The sequence below is a fragment of the Pseudonaja textilis genome, chromosome 4, assembly GCF_049901715.1.
Source record: "Pseudonaja textilis isolate UNSWEBS1 chromosome 4, rPseTex1.2, whole genome shotgun sequence".
NCBI lineage: Eukaryota > Metazoa > Chordata > Lepidosauria > Squamata > Elapidae > Pseudonaja > Pseudonaja textilis.
Genome location: NC_141993.1, coordinates 15,270,870 through 15,293,276, shown reverse-complemented (window position 1 = coordinate 15,293,276; position 22,407 = coordinate 15,270,870). Strand labels below are relative to the sequence as shown.

At 37.4% G+C, this 22,407-nt stretch overlaps 1 protein-coding gene across 2 annotated transcripts; it reads left to right on the top strand.

Annotated features, from left to right (window-relative positions):
- The first annotated feature begins 1,679 nt into the window (after positions 1–1,679).
- SLC25A16 (solute carrier family 25 member 16) lies at positions 1,680–22,407 on the top strand. Of its 2 annotated transcripts, none has more exons than XM_026713492.2 (9): positions 1,680–1,969; positions 4,436–4,528; positions 9,079–9,212; positions 10,229–10,292; positions 12,216–12,337; positions 14,342–14,408; positions 16,165–16,327; positions 18,004–18,072; positions 20,294–22,407. In XM_026713492.2, exons 1-9 carry the CDS (start codon positions 1,870–1,872, stop codon positions 20,448–20,450), a joined length of 969 nt encoding a protein of 322 aa, XP_026569277.1. In that variant the 5' UTR covers positions 1,680–1,869; the 3' UTR covers positions 20,451–22,407. The 2 variants fall into 2 exon arrangements, with proteins under 2 accessions (XP_026569277.1, XP_087788427.1); XM_087932301.1 differs by having other exon boundaries at positions 1,708–2,004.

Here is a 22,407-nt window from a genome sequence, read left to right as displayed (position 1 = left end):
TTGTTAAAATTAGAGGAAAACTAATGGATATTTCCAAAGGCTTCAGACAAATTATTATTGAGGGATTTTCATTTCACTGGAAACAAGCTAATACACTTGGTAGAGAATTAGACAACCTGTGTCTTATTTGTCATTTCAGAGATATTTTCTTAACTAAACAGACAAACAGAATGACCAAGGGTGGGGGAAAAAGCGGTGGGAGCAGGAACAATTTACAATTTCCCAAGTGCCTCCGCATTGAGTTTCCTTATCGGAATCTAGAGGGAGAATTGGAAACCTTCCTTCCTTTCCCTCTCCAGCAGGCAGGTAAGTAGTAGGGGAGGGAGTAAGAGACTGGGAGACCTGCTGGGAAACTATTGTATCATGTGCAGGATCACAGTAGCAGCTCAGCAACAGCCAGCAGCACTGAAGCAATCACAACTTTCCCAAATTTTATTCGCGTCCCTCAGGAGTAATGGGTTTTGGATTTGGGGATGTTCTGTAAATTAGCCCATTTAACTAAAAAACTTGGAATTATTCCTACTGATTGAGGTGTATTCAGCTGCTGCTGGTTTTATCAAAGTGATGAATGCAGCCTTGTGCTACAAATTGCTCCTTTTGGAGAAGTTGTGATTGACAATTGAGCACAATTGACAATCAAAGGGGTGGGGCTTGTAAGAGGAATACTTGAGGCTGTTTTCGGTAGGTAGGAAGAGTGGGAGTCTGCTCTACAGATGCTGATTAAAATGGCAAATCCTTGCTTATGCAATGCTCTTGAAGCCCACTGAGTAGAACCAGGCAGCCCATCCTTCCCTTCCCAGTTCCATCTGGAACAACTGCCCTCTCCCCAGAGAACCACACAAACCCTGAATCAGCCTGGTTGTCAGAATCTTGAAGACCTGGGATAGGATGATAAGAAGCACCCATTAAAATTGGGTTTTGCCTAAATGATGAACAGTTTCCTTCCCCCAACACAACTGTTTTATTCCTGCTTTTAACTGTCAGGTCGTCTTTAACTCTGGTGACCCGCCTGGAGTTGGATCCGAGTGGGCAGCTGTACAAAATGAAATCATCCATCCATCCTGACCCTCCAACTGTGGCAGCCTCCGACTGGGCTCAAGAGCTGGAGTCTAGCAGTCTGATACTTGGATGGGAGACCACAAGGAAGTCCCAGCTTAACTGGGAAGTTGGACAATTCTTGGAAGAAGTCAGCAACCAACCACTTCTGTAATAGCACTGAAAAAGCTGCGGTGTGCCATGATCGCTAGCTTGAGTTTGAATCCCAACCATTGGATCCAACCATCCTCCAGTTGCCACTTCATTAAAAGTTCAATCATAACAATACAAGAGCACACAATGGATACATACTCAAGGTAAACCGCACCAAACTTGATTGCAGAAAATACGACTTCAGCAACAGAGTGGTCAATGTCTAGAATACTCTGTGGTTTCTTCCCCAAACCCCAAAAACTTTAACCTTAGACTGTCTACTGTTGACTTCACCCCTTTCCTAAGAGGCCTGTAGGGGGCGTGCATAAGCGCATCATCGTGCCTACCGTCCCTGTCCTATTGTTTCTTTTTTATTTTTCTTATATGTACCCATGTATTCATAACTGTTCTTACTTACACTAATTACTTTGGAAGCCATTGACAAATCAAATACTAAAGGTTGGCCGCTGACCCAGCCGGCCCATGACGTCATCAACGGGCGCCGCGGGCCGAGGAAGCATGGCGGTAGCTCCGCCTCCAGGGCTCGCTAGGCGGAGAGGCCAGGCCCGCCCGGCCTCATGTGCAGGCACTAGCATGGGCTGAACCTCCTTTGCTGCTCCTGCCGCCGCCGCCTCCTGATATTGGGTGTTCAGAAAGGCCAGCCAGCCAGCTGTCGGCTTCATGGCCACGGAAGCCACCGCCGCCGCGGGACCCGGCGCCCGGTTGCCCTCGTCTCCGACCCAGCGAGATTTCTACTGGCTGCGCTCTTTGGTGGCCGGAGGTGAGTCCGGAGGAGAAGCCGGCGGTGGGCGCCAGGTGTGCGGCTCGGAGGGCACATCCTCTTCGCGGCCAAAACGGGACGGCCTCGGTTTTGTCTTGGCCCTTGAAGTCTCCTGTGCTCAGAAGCGGCTTCAGGCTCTTAAAACTTCATTTAAAAACGAAATCAAACCGTGGCTAAATTTCAGGGCCGCTACCTGGGACTGACTTCCCCTTATTTTTAGGAAGTGCTCCGTAGGCTGCTCTCTAGAGGAATCTTCCCTTTCCTCCCTCGGCTAAATGGGATTTGGAATTGGTACCTTGCACTCCAGCTCTGCCTCCCCGCCCCAATATAAAAACCCTACTAGTCTGTTTCCTTTTTCCCGCCTGCCTTTTTCCTAGGTCGAAAAATGGGGAAGAATGTCAGCGGCGAAAAGTTGCTGGGAAAAAACGAACAACCTAAGGAAAAGCCGTATTGCCTCGTAAACGGTTTCAGATCGTTCTTGGACCGCGGGCAGTGAAGTTGGGGTGTCCATTTCTCCTGGTTTAGTAATAGCTAACAACGTATCAATATAATTCCTACTGGGGAGTATTGAAAGCTGAAAAGCGTCCTCCGAGGATTATGATTTTTTTTATCTAGGGTTGTTTTTTTTCATCTTCAAGTCAAGAGTGTTCACTTCATGGGCAAGGCTCTGCAGTTTTCTTGGCAAGGTTGTTCAGAAGGGGTTTGCCATTGCATCCTTCCTTGGGCTGAGAGAGAGAGAGAGACCTGCCCAAGGTCGCCCAGCAGGCTTGGTGCTCAAAGTGGGACCAGAATTTACCATCTCCCAATTTTTCAGCCTAGTGCTTAGAACCATCAAATTGGCTTCCTTAACATAATTTGTACTGATTTTTAAAACTTGAGGGGAGACCTGAAATGGGTAAAGTAAAAAGACAGGCATTGATGTTTGAAAAAAATGTACAGCACTGTGATTTAGCCAGAAATAATTCTATGTTGCAAGAAAGGGAATTTTGTTGCTGTATTATATGGTTGTTTGAAACACAGGGGTTCCATAAAAGCTTTCCTTCTCATATTACTTTATATATTTATATCTTATCCTTTTTCATATATTACTCAAGGTGATGAACATAATCCTGCCTTCTATTTTCCAGCAACAGCAACCCTGCCTGGTAGTCCTGGCCAAGAAAGAAAATCTGGCCCATAGACACCCAGCTGTCTTTCATATCTATTGGAGGCCTAGAACTTAAAATTCCCCGTTTTTTAACCAGTACCTTAACTACTATACTCAACCACCATACTCAATATGTTCACAATATTTTTTTTAAGGGATGCACAGGCAATTCCAAAATCTCATTACAAAAATGAGGGCAGACATGAAAGCCTAGAAATCATTCCAGCTCCTGTAATTGCTTCCTGTCTAAATCAGCAAAAATACAAATTATTCATCTTTATACGATTTTTTTCAAAAGAAAATGAGTAGGACATGGAATCCTGAGTACTGTAATTCAGGGAGGGCTGTCAGGTCATACCAGTTCATGAATTATAGGATTTTATGTCTTTAAGGAACTGATTCTCCAAGGTTTCTTTCTATACAGCTGACAGATTCAGCTAATAGCTGTTTTAGTATTTACTATGTTTAGCAATGCTGTGTGGCTGTGTTCCCAAAAAACTATGCATGTAATAACAGTCCTATTAGGCTACTTGTGTACTTGCTTCACAAATGCAGGAAGGTAAACTCAGGATTTTTTTTTTTGCTATAAAGCTAGTTAAAGCTGTAGGATTGCTAAAGGTCCCTCCACTTGCTGCTTTACTTCTAACAGCTATGCTAGCAAAACTTGGCTTTGATTTTTTTTAAATAGCATTGTAGATTTGCTTCCTATAAATAGTTAAAAACAGGTGTGAAAGATGACTACTTTATGTACTAGATTGAGGTGAACTTGAATTAGAAATTCCTGAATGAAACTCTTAAATATTAAACAAAAGATGTTAGATACTAAATTCTCATATTTTCTGGTAGTTAATTAACTTTGTATGCTGCTCAACTGTTAACAACTGAGTCAGCCTCTAATATTTCTTTCGAAAACTTTCCCAAAGGTGCGTTTCAAAAGGCAACTGGAATTCCTTGGTTTTTTTCCTGTAAATGTTTCACTTCTCATCCAAGAAGCTTCATCTGTTCTGTCCAGAACCATGGCCTGGATGAATGAGAAACTCCATAGACATCTTTAGAAAACTATTGCATGTAAAAGGTCCTTTTAGATTTTAGATACACCAGAGGGATTCTTAATGATTTCATTCTTTTCTCAGTGTACCTTCTCTTTCATCAAAAATTGAGAGATAACATGAGTATATTTTTTTAGCAGAGATAACTGTTGATTGAGAAAGAAATGCTTATCTGTTGCAGGATGACCCTTGAAAAGATAAAAGTTTAAAAATAATTCTTGCTAAATGTCTAGCAGTTGGTAAATAGTACTATTTTTGCTTGTTGGAAAGGTGTTGCTGGATGTTGTGCCAAGTCAACCATTGCACCATTAGATCGAGTAAAGATTTTGTTGCAAGCTCACAATCAGCATTATAAACATCTAGGTAAGAAAATTCATATTATGGGATCTAATATTACTTATTATATGTGATTTTTATAATTGGTAAAGAAAATGGATTTCAATTTGCTTGTCTAATTGCAATAATCAAATATATCAATTGAAGTTATTAATGTGTTTAGACCTTTAATATTTTAAAGCTAAATTCTAAGTTGAAAGCTATATTGGAATAAGAATTAGGATTAAGTTCTGTCTCTGGTTTTTGAATAAGTAAAAATGATTTTTTAAATGTTGGTTGGAACTTTGAATACATAATAGTTTTGAAATAATACAAAATAGTGAAAATAAACACATACAATAGAAAACACGTCACAATAGTGTTCAGTCTTTTAATGCTTTCGATCTGTTTTAGTTTAATTATGATTTGTGGGTGTACTTCTTAATCTTTTACAACTATTTTTCTAACTGTACTTTATTATGAAGCTGTTATTGTTCACAATAGCTCAGGAATAACAGTAAATATAAAATCACATCAGACATTCTAAAATTAGGATTAAGTCAAAATGTTCCTAAAACATGGACGTGAGATGTTTATTTTGTCCTTGCTATTCTACCTTTTAAATTGGATTATTTGCATTATCAAAATTTTGATGAGACTTCTGTTGAATGCCAAGTTGGTCTTTAATTAAAAATAACAATACATCAAGGGGTTTAGTGCAAACTTATTGCAGTCGCTCATATAGAAATTATTTATTTATTTATTTGATTTATATTGCCGCCTATTCGCCCATGGCAACTCAAGGCAACTTACACAATGTAAAATCATATTTAAAACAAAAAACAAAAATAAAAACAATAAGAACTAACAAAAAGAATCAAATAAATTAGTAAAGTACAATAGAACAAAATTTGGGAAAACAACAACAAAAAAACCCAACTCCCACCCCCCCATCCCGACGACAGCGGGTCACACTAGCCATCTGATGGGTTCTATCCCTCTCTGGGTTCCCTAGGCCTGTTGACAAAACCAGGTCTTCAGTGCCTTTCGGAATAGTATTAATGAGGGGGCCATTCTAATCTCTGGTGGAATGATGTTCTAGAGAGATGGAGCCACCACAAAGAAGGCCCTTCTTCTTGATCCCACCAGGTGTATCTCCCTCAAGGGTGGGATCCACAGCATTCCCTGCCTCCTTGCTCTAATGGGTGGGGTAGATGTCACTGGCAAGAGATGTTTCCTCAGATAACCCGGACCCAAGCCATGAAGGGCTTTAAAGGTGACAACTAGCACCTTGAATTGCACCTGGAAGCAAATTGGCAGCCAATGCAATTCCTTCAGGAGAGGTGATACACGTGCACACCGGGGTCTGCATAAAACCATGTGGGCCGCTGCATTTTGCACCAACTGGAGCTTCCGGATGCTCTTCAAGGGCAGCCCCATGTAGAGTGCGTTGCAATAATGAAGACGGAAAGTGACCAGGGCATGAGTGACTGTGGGTAGGGACTGCTGATCCAGGAAAGGGCGTATCTGGTGCACAATCTGCAATTGTGCAAAGGCCCTCCTGGCCACGACCGCCACCTGCTCTTCAAACAAGAGTCGTGAGTCCAGGAGAACCCCCAGATTAATCCGCAAATTCCTCAACGCACCCCTTCAGGTGGACCTCTATTTCCTCCTTCCCTAAGAGGAAACTACTCACTTTAAAGAGGGTCGCTGGGCGATTATCTGCAGACGCAATTAGTGTGGAGAATTATTTACAGTTCGCCTCACGAATTGCCACAAGGTAGGCCTTAGTAGCAGCTCTTAACCGTGTTCGATCGAGTTCATCTCCTGTCTTCTGCCAGCGGCGCTCTAGACATCTCATGCGTTTCATCCATGTCAGTTCCTCTGTATACCACGAGGCACAGAGAGGTCTACGGCTGAGGAGAGGTTGCAAGGGTACAATCCTATCCAGAGCCTCAGTCACCTTCCTGTTCCAAACAGTGACTACGAACTTGGCTGGACTGCATAATAGATCTGTAGTTAAAAACCCCAGCTCCTTCTGGAACCTACCTGGGTCCTTTAGTCGATGGGGGTGGACCAATCTAATAGGTCCTGCCTCCCTGCGTGGGGATGCAGCTTTTGAGAAACTCATTGCCACCGGACTGTGATCTGACCATGACAAGAGGACCAAGGAGATGTCTACCAATTCCAGGTCACATAGACACTGCTCTGACAAGAACACCAAATCGAGAGAGTGACCACTACTATTCGGGCTCTGGATAATCTGGGAAATTACCTTTCTTTTCAAGTTATATAAGACGGGATTTTGTTGGTATATTTAATTGTATTGCTGTTCTACAGAATCCCTGACTGAGCTAAGGTCTCTGAGGTGGGAGTTTTGTCTTCAGGGATATCAACATTAATGGTGAAGCCTCTTTAAAGGTCTGCATCAAGATTTCATGGCATCCAAAGCTTCACGGAGATTATCCTATCCTTGAGGCAGATCATATCCTTGATCGGGCTTTTGTCTTAGAACAGAGTGATCTGTGTCTGCGGTTCTAGAAGAGATAGAATTATCATGGATTCTGCCTAACCAGAGTTTGGATTGATGCAATATATTTCCTTCAGCTAGGGCAGAAACCAAATAAAACGGAACTATCAACAGAGGAGGATGAATCCTTCTGGATTCCAGGCAGCTCAGGAAATCTTCTTCAATTTCACTGAGTTCTTTTGAGCAGTTGATAAGGTAGCTCATAAATGACTCTGTCTTGATTGGAACTTTTAGCACACTGGTTTACAGAAATATTGAAAACAATGAACTACGAGGGTGGGAGATTTGGGTAACTGGTGCAAATCCAATGGTGAATACAAATAACATAATGATGGCATCAACACAAAATTAATATAAGAGAAATCAGAGGGGAGAAGAGCATTGGATAATATACCTGATTGTATCCATGGAAAAAACACAAGGAAAAAACACTTTTGAATTGAAAGGAAGAAACACTTTTGAACCTGAATAGTGAGCACTTAGAATATTTTTTCACGTATGGCATGTATGTGCTGAGATTGAAGCAAGTCAATATTGTTTCTATTTTTGCTAGAATCACATTAAGATAAGTCAAGAAACAAAATTCCTAAGGATAGCATGATTTATGTTATGTAGTCAACCTTTGAAAATACAGGTAGTCCTTGACATGACCACAATTGAGCCTAAAATTTATGTTGCAAGCAAGAGAGTTAAGTGAGTTGTGTCCCATTTTACAACCTTTTTTTGCAGTTGGGTAAATCATGCAGTTATTAAGTGAATCTGGCTTCCTCAACTACTTGTCAGAAACTGGCATGGAAGAAGATTATAAATGTGATCATATGACCCCATGACAATGGAGCTGTCATATATACATGCCAGTTGGCAACTCCTTGAATTTTGATCATGTGATTATGGGGATGCTACAATAGTCGTAAGTGTGGAAACCAGTCCTAAGTCACTTTTTTCAATGATATAACTTTGGTTACCTGACAAAAGGTTGTAAGTTGAGATCTAACTCCACATTCATGTGCTAGTAGAATCAAAAGTATTCATGGAAAATCATGGTGTTGAACCATCCCAATGTTGTTGCTGAACTGGCAATTCTCATCAACTATCTGATAGCATTGGCAACACTGGCTAAAATAGCTAGGAATTGTATTTTAGCAGTTTCTGGTGGGATGTTCGCTTACCTCTTTAAATAGCTTTTTTCATTTACCATTATGCGTATTTCGTTCTTTTGATAATATATTTTCCAAGAATTCTAAATTAATATCCTAAATTCACACATTCAAAGTGATATTTATCTAATTGAAACATGTTTATTTAAGTTTTAACTTTTGTCAGATTATGACAAATTATAAAGGTCTGTTTAAAGCTTGTTTAAACAAAATCCTTGTTGGCTATTTGTAACTTTTTAAAAATACGTGTTTTCTGAACTTAAGATTACTCCGTTTTTAAATACAATTATTGTATTGTTTGAGTGACTGCTGAAAATTATGTGTTTTAGTTGCTGGTCGGTCTCCTGTTTTTACTTTTTACATTTCTCTTTCTATTCCCTTTTATTGAATTTCCTTTACTATATATGTACAGGAAATTCAATAGGGGTTTTAACATTTATAAACACTGCACATTGGTTGGAGTAAAGTGAAGAGAAAGTTAATGATTAAACACTTTTCTAAGCAGCTTTGTTTGCCTTCCCTAAACAGCAACATGTATTTTAGGTCTTAAGTTATTTTATGAGCACATTACAATTAAATTTAGGCTGCTATAGATTCTTTCTGATTCTACTACAATACCCAATTTGTTCATTTTGTGTAATTTTTGTGTATTTAATATTCATTCTGTATGTACATTATTCAAGAGTTGGGCTATATATACCACATGGCAAGACTTTTGAAATATGTGGTAATTCTCTGTTTTTCTCTCATTTTAAATATAGTGTTTATAAGTATTTGCGCTATATTCACATACAAGGAACTTCCAGTTTTGACAGTAGAGTTTTCTAGATTTGTAGAATAGTTCTCATAAGTGAGCAATGTAAAATGCTGAGGTAAAAATTGTAACGTTAGTCTAATCTGTAATGTGACAGGTGTGATTTCTACACTTTGCGCTGTACCAAAGAAAGAAGGCTTCTTAGGATATTATAAAGGAAACGGAGCAATGATGATTCGAATCTTTCCATACGGTGCAATTCAGTTTACAGCATTTGGTCAATATAAAAAGGTAAATAACCTGTGTCTTGTTGCTTCATCTACTGGTATGTGTTATGAAATAGTTTCAAACTTTAAAATTGACAAAGGATTCTATCATTATAACCTTTTTTTGACAGATTATGTATGTGGGAAGGAAAATGCATTGCTTTTGCTGCTAAAAAAGATTCAAAAACTCTATTATTAATCTAAATACTTGCAAATACTTATTTTTGTGTTTGTAGGTTCTATGTGGTTTACCAAAGGTTCCACCAAGAACTCTATTAAAACAAAGGAAGAATAGCGGAACAATGATTATGGGTTTATTTAGATAGGAACAATTCTTCACAGAAAATGATGTTCTCGGGCAATGGGCCAATTCTGTTTCATTAATTCTGTGGTAGGATATTTCAGAATCCCTTGTTTTCAATTGACATTCTAGCCCAGCATCACAAGTTTTAGTGGGGAGCGACAGAAGACGAATCCTTTCCATAGTACTTTTGTTTTCAAGAAGAAAACCCAAGAGCAAGCTCCTTTACTGCCTTGAAATATGTCATGGTTTCTTGACTTGTATTTATGTATCAAAAGAGAACAACCTTTTGGGGTTGAGGCCCTCACAGAATTTTTAATTGTCATTATTCCAGAAATCAGGAGGTATAGCAGATAATCTAATTTTATTTCATCTGCATTTAACTTTCATTGACATTAAATAAAGTCAATATGATTGATTTCCAGTCATGTTTTTATGTGTCATGCATTTAATAGCGACTTGTCTTGAAACTTACCATTTCATAATAATGTCCAGATGTTTCTAAGACTAAGCCATAATATGGTTTGTTTTTGATTGTTAATGTGTAATCATGATTTATTGCTTAACTTTGTATACATAACCTTCACATTTCAGTAAAATCTAACAGCAGCTAACACAAAGATAGTTGGGTGTAGTGTAATTACTGTATTTAAAAAATTGTTATGGTGAGGAGTAATGAACTTTTATCTTTAGTATGTTAAGAGTTTTTTCCACACTTTAAATGTAATCATGTTTTGTAGGTGATAAAGAACAGGCTTGGCATTTCTAGTCATATTCATCGGTTAATGGCTGGATCCTTAGCAGGTATTCCTCTTTTTTTTCATTCTCTTTTTCTCTTAGTGTATATGTATCCTTTTCTATAATTTCTACAATTGTGGGTTTTTTTAAGTAGTTAAAACCTAGCCTTAAAATTAGTTTTAATCAGATAAAAAGTTTTTTAAAAAATACAAAATACAGGTAAAGGAACCATTGTAAAAGATTTTGAAGACTGAAACTGGGGCTTAAGAGTTTCTGGTTTCTTTCCATTTGTTACAGCTAGGAGGGGGAACAGTTATTTTTCAAGTTATGACTAATTCATTGACCTTTCAAACTTAGGATGCCATAGAATGAGTGGAACTTATGACTAGTCCTCAAAATTCTGGCTGTCACACATACCTGTGGTCATGTGATTGCAATTAACCACCTGGTGCTTAGGATGGTTGGGATGTCCCTTGGTCACCTGAACACCAAACTTTTTCTGTCAGTGCAGAATTTGAATCCCGCGTGCAAATTCATTGCGAAGCTGATAGGGGCGGTTTCATGTCACTCCTGCAAGTTTCTCCCACTGCTTTTCTCTCAAGGGGCTTTGTTTTGGAGCACAAGATCCAGGGATCTAATACTACTCTGTAGCACTTCTCAACTGCCCATGCTCCATAGGATGTGTGCCCCACTCTACCCCTCTGCCCTCCAGGTCTGTCGTGCCTGCCTCGAACCCCATCACTCCCCCTTGCATTCCTTGCCTGGGACATCCACCTGTTCTTGCTTAACAACCCTCATGGTCCTGTGGTTATGACTGCAGATGGGACAGTTCAGATTGCCACTGATAAGCGATGCAAACACTTGGGTGGTTGTTGGCCATAGTAACTTTTTTTACAGCGTGTGAAAATCTAACACAAAAGAATAGTTTTGTGTTAGATTTTAACACAAAACTTTCTGTGCTATGAAAAGTTTTATGAAAAGTTACAGTGCTTAAGCTTATTGAAGTGTATGGACTGGATTGGAAAAGAAATAAGAAAAAAAGCAAGAGGGGAGAAGAAATGGAAGCCGTTGCAAAAGAAAGTTTACTGCAGCTATTGTTGACCTAATAAAGCGATGATAAAATATATCTAGAACAAATGGTAAATATCATGCCACCCAATAAATATGTGGAACGTCTCCATATTTATAACTACAGTATAAGAACCAATGAGCACCAAGTGTTGTATGGAGAATGAAAAATCAATTGAAATACCTTTCTACCTTCTGTGATTAACTTGATTTGTGGTGCTAGTGTAATTTTGCACTTTAAAAGAGTTGAGAAATGTTGGAAATTAGCTTTTTACAGTAAGAGCTTGCAAGACCAAACAGGCAATGGAAGGCACTGAGTTTAAGAATTATCTGAGGAAAATGCCTTGAAAAGTCTATTGTAATGCGGCTGTTCGGATTGGCAAAGGTAAAACTTTATGGTGTGAACTTTCAACTTTGGATTTCCTGTGCCTTGTGTAATTCAAATCTGAGTAGTAACACTTCATTGGTAGATAATTGCCTTTCAGTTTCCTTTAAGGAAATAAAAAGGTTGAAGCAGAGGGGTGAAAGCTTAATTTCAATTATTTAAAACGTAAGTTCCTTATCCCCCATCACATTCTAAAGGCATCTTAAGAAGAATTGAAGCTTTACAAATGCAAAACAGAAAAAAGACACTGAACACTATTTCCCTTTATGCTAGCTTTTTTAAAAAAGTATGTTTAAGAAAGAAAACCTTTAAAATTACCATCCTTTTGTAGGTCTACTGATTTGAGCAACATGGAGTGTAATTTTGGGAGCAATCTAAATCCTTCAAGGTTTTGCATATTATCCATGTGGACTGTCCTCTTTAATTTTAATGTATTGCTTCCATCATACAATAAATAGAAATAAAAAAACAAATTTCTAAAGCCGTTTTTGACTTGTTTGTATGCTGATTTTTTTTTAATTATTAATTTTTGGAAGGTATAACAGCAGTGATCTGTACATACCCCCTTGATATGGTGAGAGCACGGCTGGCATTCCAAGTAAAAGGGGATCATAAGTACAGGGGAATTATTCATGCATTCACGACCATTTACACCAAGGTAATTGTCTTTGCTTTTCTTCAGCATTATGGCTTTACAAATACCAGTTAATGTTCTGTAACAGTTCTCAGCAGAAAATTGAAAACTGAGCAAGAAAAATGAATCTGCAAGCTCAGTGTGTGTTTATAAGGGTAACAAATAAGAATAATAAAGCTGCTCCTCTGTTTAATGTTTCTCCTATCCCAATTGGTGGTTTATGATGAAATGTGCATAATTTTAAAGAAAGGAGAACAGTGACTGACTATACCAAATTAAAGGGGTTCTTAAAATTATCTGTGATATTTGCAGAATTTACAAAATGGAGCAGTAACATCTAGCACAAAGAAATAAGTTGGAAAATGGCAAAACAAGTCAAAGAATGCAATTGTGAAAATTTCATTGCTCTGAAAGAGAACCAGTTTAACTTTTCCTCCACTTGGAATCTGAGCGTGCATTTCTCTGGGTGGGATTGACTCCCAAAGCAAAGCCTGAACTATTGAATACAACTGTCCGGTTTGGTAAATTCTTCTCTCCGACACTGTTATTTTCATATGCTGTGTAGGGTACCTCTCTTTAATTGGAATCTACAGCAGTATTGCTAAGTCCTCTTAGTTAAAAGGGGTAACTATAAAAAAGGGTAGACCAAGGACTCTTTTGACAAACTAGTATCCATTTGTTTAAATAATGGCAGCCCCTTAGAAAAAGTGATGCTTTGTAAAAATGCTGATCAGGTATGAATAAATGTGTCCATTATAGGATTTTTCAGCCAAAACAATTTGTGGTACTAGCAGTGAAATAAAATCTTTGTTTCTTTTCCCAAAATACTTAATGCTGTTGCAGTTAGTAAGTCTTAAAATTATGAATGATGAACTATCACTGGGATTCATTATTAAAGATTGCTTGATTTTCCCAGTTTCTTCAAAAACACGTACCGGTACTACTAACACAATCTATGGGATCCAAACTTTTCTTAATGCTTATTTTTAAAAATTAGGTCTCTGCCTATATAGCTTTGGATAATAAGAGATACCATGGGAGTTGGTGATATAGGGGGGATATGAGACGCCCACATGAGTTGGGGAGGGTGTGAAAGATGGCAGGAATAGGTGTGAACAACCAGTTATAGGTTGACTGTGTGGTATATTAATTTAGACACCACGTGCTCTAGATATTAGAAAAAAGAAAAATGGAAAGTAGAAGACATTATAGTGTTATTTTTTATTGTCAGATTGTGGATAGACAAAATTTTCTGATACTTGAATTAAATCAGTTCTAGTATAGTGAGGGGTGAAATATTTTTGATGAAGGTATGCTTTTGAGTCAGAAATATTCTGGTGAAAGTATATGAATTGGCTGCTTTTAATCAGGTCTTCTCAACAGAGTCCTTGGTTGTCCATAGCTTCCAGCACACATTGGTCATGATGGGTGAAAATGAGGAGTGTTGTAACCATATATATGCATATATGTCAGGGCGGGGAGGGATGGATAGACTGTATTTATCCAACTTTTGATATGTACTATAAATACAAGTAGACTTAAGAGTAAAGGAATATGTTTCTCATTTTAGCACGATCTTGCAAACTTGTACTGAAATAGTAAGATTGATACGGTAGCTTAATAAGTTGTGTTGAAAGATACAGGATAGATTCAATGCATGCCATTTGAATGGAAAAATCCAGAAATTGAGTAGCCAGTTTATTATTGCTTCTGTGGTCAGGTCAGGTTCTGATTTCAGTGGCATTTTGGTGCTTGCATGTGCCTTCACTGCTACTTTGAAGTGGCTGTGCATGCACATGTATGTGCAGACAGCCAAAGGCAGTTGTGGAAAAAGTTGTGACTGCTTTAGTGATTCAAGCTACATTGTAGGATATCTCTTTCAAATAATTTGCGTAGTCCTGGAACATAGTATATGAAAAAAAATGAAAATTAGATCTTTCCTCTCAAAACTTTCCCGTATTCATATGTATAATTCTCCTACATTTATTCATTTTTCTGTTTTCTTACTATTATTGGCTTTTGCCAAAGGAAGGTGGTATGCAAGGATTTTATCGTGGACTTATGCCAACAATAGTCGGAATGGCTCCATATGCGGGTGAGTACAACTTGAACATAATTGTTTTTTGCTGAGCCTTTTTAGGTTTAATTTTGATTTGAAAACTCTTTGCTTCCTTAAAAATAAAAAATACATTCTTCACATGAACAATTAAAGGAAGGAACTGCTAGAAATGAAGTTTGGTCATAGCGCATGATGATTTACCTTTCTGTTGTCTTTTCCAATATTTTTAAATTTGTTGGACATGCTCTCAATTCAGGCAGTTCCATAAATTTAAAGTCATCTACTAAAACATTTTCTATTGTTTCTATTGCAGATGTCTTTATTTAAAAAAATCAAAATAAAAATGACATTTAAAATAACTACGTGCTTATCTTTGATTTTTAGCAATACTGTTGACATTTATCCTTACTGAAGACAGTAGTTTCTGCAGTATACTGTTATGTTACAATGGCGATCTCTGTGGTGTCATCATTGCAGTTGCCTCCTTTATATATTTATGTCCCAACATCTGCATAAATAAGTAAATCACAGCATTTATGTGATAAAGTTGTTACACGTGTTATTTGCTTTTTGAGATCCATGATTCTAGATATTTATAGGCCTAATCTCTTTGTCTGCCTCAGTATGCTATTCTGATATATGGTGTCAATCTTTGGTCAAAAATTATTTAACTTTGACTGTTTCCTTGTCTTCTTTCTCCCTCCACTAATGAGGAAGATTCTGTCTAATCTAAAGGATAGACTGAAAACTGTTGGCTGGGAACTATATCATTTTCTTTTCTTTTTCTTTTCTTGAAGGGCTTCATATTCCTTTTTTTTAAATGCACATGCACACAATCTTCAGAATTTCCACAACACAATATCGTTTTCTTGGTATATGGCTTGGGTTGTTCTTAGACAGATTTTTTTTGTCAGTTGCAGTAGAAGTCACAATCCAAATCTAATAAACAAAATGTTGATGTTCAATTAAGCACTATCTCTGTATATGTTTTAATTAGTTTAAATGTTGAAATTCTGGTTTGGGATTGCACTTTGAACCCCTGTTATGATTGAGGGATGTAAATATGTTCTTCTTTCAACTTTGCTAGTAATCTACACTAATTAAATCCTAAAGGTTTAGCTCAGCACTAAGTTGTTAATGCTTTCAGTATTTCTGTAAGCATCTTAAGTCCTCTTGGTTTACTGTTGCTTAGACTATTCTGTTTCTTTGGTTTTAATCATAAATGCTATTTCAAATTGTTTTCTTTTAAAGTCATTTTTATTGCAGCCATATTTTAGAACTCTGTAGATCAGAAGTTCCTTTATTATAAGGACTTTAATGTCCAAGATAATGGTAAACACAAGGACAATATTATGTAAAAAAAGAGAATTACTGTAACATAGGAATCTTTTTAAAAGGATTATTTTCAAAGGGAAATTTTGTTAACTTTCCAATATAAGGCACACTGCATACATTTGTGAGGATTATTATGTCTTTCTGACGATCTATAACATTCAAGTAATTTTGTTGCCCATATACCAGAATATGTGAGGTATATATCAAGACTGTCAGCTGTAAGTGATCGATAAAAATGAAGTTTGAAAAAATGGAGACAATGTTATGGTATATTTGATGATCAAACTAAAATTTAGGACTTAAAAGTAAGGGATAATATAATGGAACAGAGTTTGGCACATGCACTACTGTTAGTAGATTTAAATGAGCTCATTCTCTGGCTGAATTGTGCCTACAGTATCTATGCAGTTTGTTGTTGAGGTAATGTTTCAATTAAAGATAAATTTTTTCCTTTCAGGTTTCTCATTTTTTACCTTTGGTACCTTAAAGAGTGTGGGACTTGCTCAAGCGCCTACCCTGCTCGGGAGGCCTTGCTTAGATAATCCTGATGTCTTAGTTTTGAAAACTCATGTAAATTTGCTGTGTGGTGGCATAGCTGGAGCCATAGCACAAACAATATCGTAAGTTATTCTAGTATTTTACTGCACTTAATGAAGAAATGTTAGGATAGCTTGTATTAGGAATTTTATTTCCTTCCACCTTTAGAAATCATGGAATATAACATCATCTAACTTTCCGTCTGCAAAGAAAGCTCACTGTACAGGTTAAAAAAGCAGGCAACTAGCAGAACTCCAAGACATGACAAATTTTCAGTTTCTGTCTGCAATATCCTGGGAAGAAGAGCTGTGGCTCTGCCCAGGAGGCCATTTATCTAAAACCAGTTCAAGGGATTAGCTTGCTTATGTGTAACAAAGCCCCCCAATCTCCTGTTTTCTTTGTCAGTTTATAGGAGGTTTGTGTGTATATAAACTATTAAGCTAGATGCAGTTTGAAAAATTGTAGCCTTAATACAACTACAATGCAGGATAGGGTTGCATTTGTCAAACTATTAAATTGGCAGAGACCATTCGAATGCTACCAGAATGCTAGTGGTTACACTAGAAAGCTAGGGTAAAAAATACATATTTATCATAATTATAATTTAACATGGTTTGAATTATATGAAAGTACTGGAGGAAGATATATAGTGCATATTGTGCCAACTCAGTTATACCTTGGCTTTTCTCTGCTAAAACTGACAGGGGCTCCTTCTTATTTTGTAAGACAACAAACAGATAAATTTAAAAATGAGATTTATGAGTGGCTCTGACCACCTATTGAAGCATGTGATTAAACAGAAATAGAAATAGGTTAGAATTAAACATTTAAGAAAAAAGATCATGCATAGCTGAAAACAAGTTACTTCTCTTTCATGCAGCTTTAGCATGTAACCTCCATTTTTTCTTGGTTTTCAAATTTAAACAATTCAATTTACACTTAGCAGCTGGGCAAATGTTTATAATTCTTTCAAATATTGAAAGAATATTCAAATATTTCAAGTAGTGTTCTGCTAATATCAGTGAAAAAACATGTCTTTTTAACTGTTATTGAAATCAAAGGAAAAGAAATGCTTTCTGGTTTTTGGATTGCCATCTTTTGGGGTTTACTTCAAACAATTCATACAATTTGGGGGGTTGATGGCATCCATCCAGAATTAATACTACTACTAGGTCATTCTTGTGTGATGGGCAATTTTTACAAAAAAGATTTAGACTGTTATATAACATTTCTTAAGGGTTAAAGTTATTTTTATTTTTGTTACATTTTTATTTAACATTTCATATGAAAACATGTGATACTGCCTGAAGAAATTATTCCTGGCAATTCAAGTATGGAGCTTGGTAATTGATTTTCCAATGTTAAACCTCATGTATTCTGCAACTGTAAGAAATGTGTGATATATGCTTAATAAAAATGAAATAAATTCATTTTTCTCATAAAGCATTGTTTCATTGTTCTCCAGCGAATTATAATCCTAACATGCAGAAAGATGCAGTCCCAAATATTTTAGCATGGCTATAAAATAAATAAACAAAAACAAATGTTGGATACTAGGCTTTGGCATAGAATTTCTGATGCCAGCCAGAGAAGGTAATTCTGACGAATTCAGCTCCTAATCTGACCCAATATAAGGCAGCTTTGTATTTTCCATATGTTCATTGTGTAAATGTCTTTTAATTGTTATTTTGTAGTACAAATAAGTTGCATTGTGATATTTGTAACTGCCATGAAAGAAAATGCTTTTTCACTTCCCCAGATACCCTCTAGATGTCACTCGTAGACGAATGCAGTTGGGAGCCATACTTCCTGATTCTGAAAAATGTTGGTAGGTTTCATCTCTTGGATTAAATATGTGCCTAAAGTAAAATCTACCAACTGTATCATATTAGCTCTAAAACATTAACAGTGTCTTTTTGTTCTTTAGTTCATGTGTATTATATAATTAGCAAAGTAAGCATAAGCATTTATAGCTTCATAGTAAGTTATAGTACACTTCAAAATAAGAGGAATACATTTAAGTTAAAATCTGTGTCTAGTACAGAGGTCTGCAACCTTAAATACTCAAAGAGCTACTTGGGCCTGTTTCTCACAGAAAAAAAACCCACTGGGAGCCACAAAACCTGGGTGGGCGTAGCCAACTTGATGTCATTCACTCCTACCCACTCACATGACCTAGCCACACCTACCCAGTCACAAAATCCTCTCGCGCTCTGTCTCTCTCTCCCCCCCCTGTATCTCTCTTCCCCTCTCCCCCCTCTCTCTTTATCTCCCCCTCTCTCTGTATCTCTCTCCCCTCTCTCTATCTCTCTTCCCCTTCTCTCTCCCCCTCTCCCTATCTTCCTCTCTATCTCCCCCTTCCCTCTTTGGCTCGGCCAAGGGGTGGGCGGCTGCTCGTTTAAGGGGGGTCTCCCCACACTGTCCCAGCCATGCCACAGCCGGCCAGGGGGTTGCGAGAGGTGGAGGAGGGTCGCCCAAAGAGAAGCTTCTGCCATAGCTGGTGATCGTTCTTCAGCCAGCCCAGATTTCCAGAAAGAAAAAATAAAAGGAATAGCCAAGAGCCCCAAAGAGAGCTTGCACACACACACACACACACACAGAGTCATGGGGGGGGGGAGACCGGCTGACAGGTGAGCGCTTCTAGCCTGACCCCCAGGGTGGGGGTGTGAGGTTTGGCGGGGCCAGCCCCCTTTTCCTGCTGCCCTGAGCTTCTTAAAGCCGTGGCTGGGCACTGTGGGCCCGTCACAATTTCCGACATCCCCCCCTCCCGGATCTCATTCTCATGCCACCAGCCCTCGTATTAGCGAGGACAGCATTGGTTGCGAGGCACGCCCAGCACCAACAAGGGCCAGAAGATACACCAGCACCAACAAGCAGCAAGAGTGAGGTGCTGGAGAATCAGCCCCAGCTACTTCTCCATCCCCCGCCATCACCATTACCTTCTAAGGCCAGTGATGGGACAGGGAGCCACAGCAGAGGGTCCAAAGAGCTGCATGCGGCTCTGGAGCCACAAGTTGCTGACACCCAGTCTAGTAGGTCAGGTTCCTTCTTTTAGTTGTTATTTTTGATATACAGGTAGTGGATTTCATCTGATAGAAGTTACAATATTAAGCTAGCACTGGCATCAGCTATCTTTGGAGGGAATTTAGATTAGGAATGTTGAGATTGTTTGGTGTATACACGCATAAAGTGACTGTCACAATAACATTGTCAACCACAATAGCCCTTCCTATCAGAAGTTAAGCCGCACCTCCTTCTCCCCCAAATCTCTGTTGACCCTATGGGTCTGTTCTGAGCCTAAAAGCATGGGTGCAAATAAATATGAACTCAAAGTAGAAACAGGCAGATGCTGTGCTTTGCAGCAAGCCAGCTTCTTAAAAAGGAAAAAAAAATCAAGGAAAAAGCCGATAAGGCTGTGACCATTGGAACTCACCGCCATCAGGCTATTTATCCCAGATAAAGGGATATTATTTCAGTATGTAGTCACACAAATGTCAGCAAACCACACTGCATATTAATACTAGGCAGCCCTAATTTCATATTTTATGTAGAGTTAAAATTTAGCTGTTCGATGGGCAGTCTAATTGTAGGCTAATTGCCTCAAATGGTTTATTAGGAGAAGAATATTTTAATGGTCAGTGATTACACAATCTCAGTTGAACAAGTAATAAAACAATAAAAACAATGAGAACATAAACCTAACATGCATGCAAAACTTTTATTAATTACAGTGGAACTTAATTTCTTGTGAACTGAGCTTCATATTCATTAGTGTGGAATTTGGATTTTCAGATAAAAGAATCAAAAATCCTGATATCAGGTTGTATTTTCTTTATATGTAAAGAAAAATCTTGCAAAATAATTAAGTCTCATTAGCAATAACGTAGCATGACTTCTGTATAATAAAATGGCCTCTGCCCGTAATCTGATTAAGAAAAGGCGGGACCTCTGTTGGGTACTGCAAAAGTTCCTGCTTTTTAAATGTTATTTGAAGTAAAGTGTTGGAAAAATCTATTGTTTTACAAAGTCTTGTTCTGTTCTCTTTCTAGTACAATGATCCAAACATTGAAATATGTTTATGGAAACCACGGAATACGAAGGGGATTGTACCGTGGATTATCATTGAATTACATCCGTTGTATTCCTTCTCAAGCTGTTGCCTTCACCACTTATGAATTTATGAGGCAGTTTTTACACCTCAATTAAAGACTGATGATCCCCCCACCTCAGTTTATAATGTATTGAACAGTAAGTTTCAGAATATATTTGAGAAATCACTAGTATTTAAAGTGCTTTCTTTAATATATGAAAACACAGTAAAAAATTGAAGGAGCTCAACAAAACTTAGCAAAGTTTACTATGTATTTTGTAAGAATGGATATATGGTTTACTTAACTGAAGTCTATGTGGTTCCAAAATACTGTATGTTTGCGTCCAACTTTAAAAATTTGATCAGTTTTTTAAATTTAGGATTCTTTTTTAAAGATGTCTGTATGCCTTAGCTAAAATATAAGCTGTAGGCACACTTCAAATTACATTCCATGTAATTGAATTGAAAATGCTTATTTGCTTATTTGGTTAGGGATGATGTATCATTTAGTGCTGTAGAAACTCAATTCAGAGCCTGCTTTTGAGAGCCCATTCGTGGATTAGTGTATTGGGTAAGATTACTTTCAGATTTTTGTAATAATTAGAAAATAGCTCATAATTTATGATACATTGTTCCTTAACTAGAATCAAAAGTGGTGCTTAGGTTCTTATATAATTTAGTTTAGCCCTGTTAACTATTGGATGTTTTTCCTCTGAATCATGCTGTATTATTGAACTTTTGAACTCTCAAAGTTGGAGTAGGTGGGTGAATGGGTGGGTTTATAACACAAACACAGACATTCAACTATATAGCATTCTGAAATTAAGTGCAATCCTTTTGATAGAATCTGATAATGCTCTCAATCCATTTTTAGTTTGTCCCTACATTTGAAAAAAAAAAGTACAAAAAGAATTAAATGGTTTTCCAATAGCACTAAAATGAATATTGTATATGTCTTCTCAGCCTAAACTATTTAACCTTCCATATTTTATAAATGAAGTTATTAAGAAACTTATTTTACAAGGAAAATTGTTTGACTTCACAAAGCTACTGTTTGGATTTCACTCAGAGTTCAATTAAAACTAAAAAAATACAGAGAAGCAGAAGACACTGTGAGCATGTGGGACAATGCTGAAAGTTTTTGCAACTTTATAGCATTAGATAAAATTCTTATATAAATAAATTAGGGTATATGTCTTTTAGGGTCTTTAGTTTGGGCAGATAAAATAGTGTACGTGAATTGCACATTGATCAAGATGTACATCCATCTACAAGAGAGAAGATAATTAAAATAAAAAACAAAAATAATGCTAAAAGTCTACTTTCCTAAAACAGTTTTCAAGCAGGAATTACAATTCATCTGCTTTGCAGCCTGTTTTCAGTATCTGCATCACCTTCGGGTGATTTATGTGTGACTCTATAACTTCTCTAATTGGGGGCTGTGTTATTAAACCTTTTTAAATGAGCCTGCCACAAGAATGAAACTGGAGCATTTCAGTCTAGTTGTTTTCAAATTGTACTATGATGATGAATTGCAAGTTGACAGCCCACACCTGGATGTCATTATTTCATTTTCAGGGGAACTTGCTTATATTAGTAATCAGTCCTACCCTTTTTTCTCTGGATGATGTCATGGATAAATTATTTTCCTGAACTAGCCTTCGTCTTTCATCAGGCTCTCCATTCCTCCAATTTTATTTCCTCTTGCCCATAGTGAATTGAGAATGTCGTTTAAGGATTTATTTGATCCATGGACTTTATAAAAGTAGAAATCTGATAATCACCCTTAAAATTATAAAATCACATCCTTCTCAATGTTTTAATATAAAGTAATTTTATTTATTTATTGTAAATAGTATGTATTATGAACTGAAAATGGCTATGTTACCAAAAAATAATAGCTGTAAACTGGGTATTGCTCATGGCCTGTACCTAGGACATACCATCTGAAATTCTGTGGTTTGACTTGAATGATAATTGAAGGCATACACCTTTAAATATGTAATTTGATATATTTCTGGGCAGAAACATGTACCTATTTTTTTTAATAAAATGACTTGAATAACAACATGA